At 49.9% G+C, this 6,880-nt stretch overlaps 1 protein-coding gene across 2 annotated transcripts; it reads left to right on the top strand.

The window, feature by feature from the left end:
- The first annotated feature begins 288 nt into the window (after window positions 1-288).
- On the top strand, window positions 289-5,674 carry LOC119112660 (uncharacterized). 2 transcript variants are annotated; one of them, XM_037236895.1, is made up of 4 exons: window positions 289-374; window positions 2,103-2,226; window positions 2,662-2,812; window positions 5,221-5,674. In XM_037236895.1, exons 2-4 carry the CDS (start codon window positions 2,203-2,205, stop codon window positions 5,397-5,399), a joined length of 354 nt encoding a protein of 117 aa, XP_037092790.1. In that variant the 5' UTR covers window positions 289-374; window positions 2,103-2,202; the 3' UTR covers window positions 5,400-5,674. The 2 variants fall into 2 exon arrangements, with proteins under 2 accessions (XP_037092790.1, XP_037092789.1); XM_037236894.1 differs by having other exon boundaries at window positions 295-374; window positions 2,612-2,812.
- Window positions 5,675-6,880: the final 1,206 nt, after the last annotated feature.

The raw sequence follows: 6,880 nt of genomic DNA, 5'->3' as shown, positions 1-6,880 counted from the left end.
ATCCGTTCAGTATATACGTGCGTGTAAAGTACGCGCGTTTGTACACTTGCATTTACACGTGCGTTTCACTGCTGCTCCCCTGGTAATCAGCTGAAGCATACGAACCCGCGTTATCAAGGTGAAGATGGCATGAACGCAAACCAGCCCGGCGGCAGCTCCGGTGACCTCCTTCGGCAGTTGGGTTCAGCACGCGCGGACCAGCAGCGCACGGCGGCGGCATGAGGCGAGAGTCCGCGGCGCGGCCGGACCTCGGGCGTGCCCAGAGGGCCGGATCGACACCACCTGACCCGGGACAGGTGCGGCGGGCGGGGCAACCGAGGCCAGGAGTGCCGTCTGACTGCACCCAGTCACGGTCCAACAGCTCACGCGTGAGGGTGAGCGACATCTGTATTGGTCTTCATGACTTATTGTGTGGTGGTGTGTTTGTGTGATGGTGCGTCTGTGTGATGGCGTATGTTGTGTGATGATGTTTGTCGTGTGATGATATGTGTGTGGTGATATTTTTGTGGTGATATTTAAGCAATGATGTTTGTGCGATTATGTTTGTGTCGTGTTTGTGTGATGGTGTTTGTGTGGTGGTGTTTTTGCGTTGGATGGTGTATGGTGATGATGGCGATGATAGTGTTTAATGGTGTTTGAAGGTGTTTTGCGCGTTTGTGCCTATGATGCTGATGTTTTGCAAGCTTCTGCTCCACAGCTGAGTTTCCTATGCTGTTCGCTGAAACTGAGTCTGATTCAACGCTGCTATCTAAATATGCGTAATGCACATGTTGCGCATCTGCACTGTTCCTTGGATACGATCGGGTTCCCGTTCAGCCCGGTAAGTTCCTTGGATACGATCGGGTTCCCGCTCAGCCCGCTAAGTTCCTTGGATACGATCGGGTTCCCGCTCAGCCCGCTAAGTTCCTTGGATACGATCGGGTTCCCGTTCAGCCCGCTAAGTTCCTTGGATACGATCGGGTTCCCGTTCAGCCCGCTAAGTTCCTTGGATACGATCGGGTTCCCGTTCAGCCCGCTAAGTTCCTTGGATACGAGCCAGTCCCCGTTCAGCCCGCTAAGTTCCTTGGATACGATCGGGTCCCCGTTCAGCCCGCTAAGTTCCTTGGATACGATCTGGTTCCCGTTCAGCCCGCTAAGTTCCTTGGATACGATCGGGTCCCCGTTCAGCCCGCTAAGTTCCTTGGATACGATCGGGTTCCCGTTCAGCCCGCTAAGTTCCTTGGATACGATCGGGTTCCCGTTCAGCCCGCTAAGTCTGTGCGTTTCACATGCCGTTTCCTTGTTTCAAATGAGTGCGGCCTAGGACGCATATCTCATACCGAGAATAAGCTCTCTGTGCTGTTTCTGAGTAAGACGTACATCTGCGTACATCGGCGCGTCCGAGTCGTGCATCTGCGTACATTGGTGCATTTGAGTCGTGCATTTGCGATGCTTCGATACATTTCAATGAACTAATTTTCTTTATTTTTTAAAATTTGCTCTCGCGCCTCTTTCCGCGCATCTAATACGTACACCCCTGTGTTGTGCCCAGGGTACGCATGCGCTTGCCTGTTGCCCCCTGGTAACAACGATGAGTATGTCTCCGTGCTGCTCATCAGACCTTGCACGCTTGCCATGCTTACTGCTTTACACATCAGGGACGGTGCTATGGGTTCGGCGTGTCTTTAGATCACTGTATTGGTTATGCCGACAGGCACAACTCACCTTTAGGTTTTCTCTTGGAGTTTTTCGGGATTGGAGCTAAGTTGCAGAAATTACGTTCCCAGAACAGCAGCCGTAAGGCTGGGAAGATTTAATATTTTAAACCACAGCCAGGTGCACTTCAATATGGGATAACAGCTGACAATATCATCGCGAAACAGTATTATGGCGAGCATTAGCCTGATAAATCGTCGCAGTTCTGCACCATCCATTCTTAACGAATCGTAAACCAATAGCCGGCCCAATTCCGCACCACGTGTAATCTTGAGCTAAATCCCCAAGCGCTAGTGCAGAGGGGAGCGCCTGTTTGTCAGATAGCAGCCTTGAACGACTGATTGACCAACCGCGATCTGGCCTCTGTTTTCCGTGCATGCATTGACCTTCCGCTGTCTACCCATCAGATTTCCGGTCGGCCGGTGCGACAAAACGGACAAGCTCCGAAACGAAAAGCCAATAGTCCAGCCATGTTGACGCAAATAATTTTTGCCGTCGTTCTGATCGATGTCGCGAGCTCCTCGAACCAAGGTGTGATCGCTCAGAGTGTCTGCCTTCCCGGATTTGCTTTTATTATTATTTGCCTACATTCTAACACAGCAACACACGCAACTGACCTGCACCTTGCGTCATTTTGATCGTGCATTTCGCTGTGGATAGAGGTGTCATCATTTCGTATCGCCACAATTTCGCAGCGCTGCTTATTTGCACCCCCGTACGCCGGTGCAGCTACCTAGCTGACGGACGGACGGGGGGGGGGGGGGGGTACAAGTCACACGCTACACCTGCCTATCTTGTTCTAGACCAAGCTCCAAAGCCTCATTTCAGCTGCCTTGTGTGTAGATTCCCATGAAGTCTGCAGGAACGACAGAGCCATGCATCCGCGGGGCGCTGCCTTCAGTGTGGTGTTTTGCAGGCAGTTACACAGAGGCGTGCGGTAACCAGCCGTGTCCGTGGCCGCTGAAGTGCCAGCAGCACGGCGACGTGTACGTCTGTGCGCGCGTGCCACCGCCCACCTGCGCTGCCACCAGCTGCCCGTCCGGATTCGAGTGTGTTCTACAGCAGGCGCTATGCGACTCCCTGCCCTGTAACCCGCGACCCTACTGCGTCAGGTCGAGTGAGTAAATCCGCTCACAGTGCACGCTAACACACAAATGTTTGGCCTAATGTGATAAGTTTGGGTGTGACGATGCTCCAAACGTAAGGCAAATTTATCGTCTCGTATGTCTCGCGCTGACTGTCACAGAGGACGACTGGCTCTTGACCGCTAACGGGAGCTAGGTGTGAACTGCACGACTTTCCGCGCACTGATTATGTTAACTTGTTTCCCAATTGAGCGTCACCGCTCTCGACCCGTTTGACGTATTTTGTTTTCTGGTTGCGTAAGTCAGTACTTTGCTCAAGAGCAGTTGATGGGATGAATAAATACCCACTTGCTTTGTTGCTCGATGAGAACAGCGTCGTTGTGCCTGTTTATCATCCAAAATCTAAAAATCCAAGAAATCGTCCAATACTCCTAGACAAGAGAGAATCACAATACCCAAGCTCACAAAATCAAAATCACGACATCCAAAGTTCAACATCAAGCGTTCATGACGTCCGAAGGCCGTAGAACAGTGCTAATGGAAAGCAATCAACTGAACGTTGTAATTGCTGGATGTCACGACTATTGGATGTCATGATCTTAGACGTTCAACCTTTGGTGCTATGAACTCTGCCAATGGGCACGTATTTGGACGCATTTGGAATGATATGGGCACTGGATGCTACGCTCATGGGCGTTTTGGCGGTTCTACTCGGCGCCCCGCAGTGCCTGCATGTAATGTCTTTCTTAGATCTCTGTACGGGGGTACTTGGAAATGGTCCCGGCTGACGCTGTATGGTTCGGTAAGACACACCAGCGACCCTGGCCGCCGCCATTTGCTGGGCATTGGCAGCCTGTCGCTGTGACCTCTCTGCGTCGTCATCAGCGACCCTGGTCGCCGCCATTTGTTTGTCATTGGCAGAGACATCGGCTTCGTTAAGTCTCTGTGCCGTGCGAGCCTACGCCGCTCGCCTTCGGTCGTCGGTTGCTGTGAGGAAGCTGTACACATACATACCTGCCTCGTCATCTAAACGCCGTTGCGTATTTCGTGTATACGCTTCCCCGTTTACGTTTCAAACCTTTGCCATTACGGCATCGTGAGACCTCGCTACATTGTTGCATGTGCATACATGTAATCTGTTCAGAAACGTGATAAATAATGAGCTGCGACATCGCAAGGCCCTCGCTCATTCACACGGCTCGACGGGCCGAGTCATGTCCATGACCAAACCTGTACGCCATGCCCTCGTGATCTGTAGTCCACGCAAGGTGTCACCTTGGCTATTCTGTCCCATCATTTAGTCGCCAATGGCAGCGTCGCCAATCGTCGCTCTAAGCAACGCTTCCGTTGTATTTTCATTTGCCTTTTTGCAATTACTATTTTCAATATATTTCATTGGCACTGAGTGATATACCAGTGGAATCGATCGCAAAGAGCTATTGTGAAAATGCAACTGGACCACTGTTTTAATCATTTCTCACGGCTGCATCTACAATCCATACCGTTTTAGTAGTAAATCGTGTCTATAGATTTACTGTTGGCTTCAAACCCTTGTTTCTATAGCCTTGCAGCAGAATGTACAGTTAACATGCGTGAGCTACTTTCTTTGTGCATCTAGCACAGATAGTGAGCATGCCGAAATAGAAGCATTTAGTTCATTTCAGTCGCGATCTGTAGTGACATGTTTTTCAATCCTCAGATGTTGCTCTGCTGGTCTCCCATCCACTGCCCATCCACGTTGGGCTTTATGGTTATGAAACCCGTAAGCTCTCCCCTCCCTCTTTCACACACTCTATGGCCGTCACTGACGTCGGAGCGGCGTACATTGTGCTTTTAGAACGTCACAAGGGTTGTACCCGCAGCGAGTGCAGATGCCGCCGCCATCGGTGGCGAAATCCGCTCTCTACGATTGCAGAATCTATAAAAGAACTGCATACAACTTCCAGGGTGGCCACGAGACGCTCTCGAAGTACACTTGCTGGACTCCAGGATATCGCTCTCAAGGTGCTAGGAGGCCTAGAAGTGGATTTTGTCAACATTATCATAGACGCTATTGTTTTTGAGAAGTGCGAAAACCCATGGACTCAAGACTTCTCAGGAATCTGGATTAATTTCTGGGGCAAATTCCGGGGGAACGTCTTTCGGTTCGTTATTTGGCAACGAGAGGCATACGTATAGTCTGGTACCCAAAGTCTCCTTCAAAGGACGTGAGTCAATTTATTCGGTCCGGTTGGTTAAGTGTTACTCCAGTTTATTCGGTCCGGTTGGTTAGGTGTTGCTTTAATTTTTTAGTTTATTTTAGCGCTTTAGTGGTTTAGTTTAGCGCTTCGAGTGGTCTGTTCTGAAAACACTGAATTAGATGTACCTCAGGATAGCTAGGGCTACCTCGGTTTGTTGCCACGGCTACTCCGGGACTCAAACTTGTGCTCCGGCCTCTCAGATCCCTGCGGAATCTGCATCGCCCCGGACGAGTTCTGCGAGCTGCTGCCGGTTCCGTTCTGCCGCCGTGTTGTCGAGCCGACCTGCGCAAACAAGATCTGCCCACACGGACAGAAGTGCAGGGAGGAGGCCGTCGCCTGCTTCAGGCCTCCGTGCCCCGTGGACCTGGTCTGCGATTAGAGGCGCCTCCGGGGCTTTAATGCACCATCACCGGAGTCTGGACATCGCGTGGTTGATGTTCGCGGGGACTGGGAGCTGCCCGCGATCAGACATCTGCGTATCGTCTTTTAGCGGCCCGTCAGAGAAGAGATCTGCGGCCTGTGAAAGTGCGCTGTGCATTGTGTGGTGCGTGGTGTGTTGAGCTTGTGCTGCAGTCCTCCGGTTTTAAAGTTCGGATTTTAAAAATGTTGTTTTATGGGCGCGGCTACTGTAGTGAGAGCCTGACCATTAAATATAATGAGTTTCGAAAAAGTCGTATTTATGTTCTGCTGCATCTGAGACCGCTGTCGGGCTTGATTTTTAGGGTTCAGCAAGGTGTTACTTAGGGCCCCAACTTTCGAAAATTATTTGAAACGCTGAGCAGAGGGAAACTGGTCAAACTTATTTCCACTTTTTTGTCTTAGTACTGGGAGGGCTAAGGTGACCCAACAATAGAAAACTGCGCCCCTGGTGTTTATTTAAAGTTGATACCAATGAATGAAAACAAGGTACATTCACCATTTCAAAACACCCTCCAACTTTCAGTTGTTTGATACCACCCTGCTACAATGAGATCTTACAAACATCTGCCACACTTTGCAGAATGGAACATGGAGACCACAGGTATGCGAGTTTGACTATATAGCCTTAGTAGCTGAGTGCGCTGTTAAGTCGCAATGACGATGCACATAAAATAACGGCGGTATCTGACTCCGCTTAATTTGGTCTGTTCCGCCATCAATTTGCTTGCATGCGTTTTAACTAAGATAGTATAAATTCGATAACATCGAGCCAAACCAAGACCACAAACACCGAGCCAAACCAAGACCACAAACGCCGAGCCAAACCAAGATCACAAACACCGAGCCAAACCAAGACCACAAACTCCACGGGATGAACTCTTATCAGCTGGCGTTTTTCTAATAGCCATTCTCGAAGCAACTAGTTGATAAAAAGGTACATGAATACAAAAATGTAATTACCGGAATTCATCAGTATAGAATCAAGTACCATGACCCACAGTGAAAATAAGCTTACCATTGCTCAACATGTGCTTGGGGACTGTGTAGATTTGCAGACAATGGATGGCGAACCGATTATTACTTGGCCGACCCACACTAGCGTCACCATTCCTGTTACGCATGTATTTGGTTTCTGACCTACATCTCATCTGTCTGACTTGCCATACGGTCGCTGGATCTGACCACGTCTCGTTTCGATATCAACAAGAAGGGTGACATGTGACAAGGAATGTGACAGGAATTTGCGGGTTTGACAAGCGAGAAGGACATGAGCTTGGCATAGTCAGATTATACAGTTCCATTCTGTTTTTTTTCAAGTCAGGTGTCTCAGCCGCTTTTGGCTTGCCCACTCGTTACATGTCTGTCAGGGGGCAAAAAAGAAAAATGACAAAGAAAACCGTTGCCACTCGGGCAGCTGCGACACTTACATACATTTTTAGG

Source organism: Pollicipes pollicipes, unplaced genomic scaffold, assembly GCF_011947565.3.
Source record: "Pollicipes pollicipes isolate AB1234 unplaced genomic scaffold, Ppol_2.1 Scaffold_7261;HRSCAF=8764_pilon_pilon_pilon, whole genome shotgun sequence".
NCBI lineage: Eukaryota > Metazoa > Arthropoda > Thecostraca > Pollicipedomorpha > Pollicipedidae > Pollicipes > Pollicipes pollicipes.
This window is presented reverse-complemented; position numbering and strand designations above follow the sequence as displayed.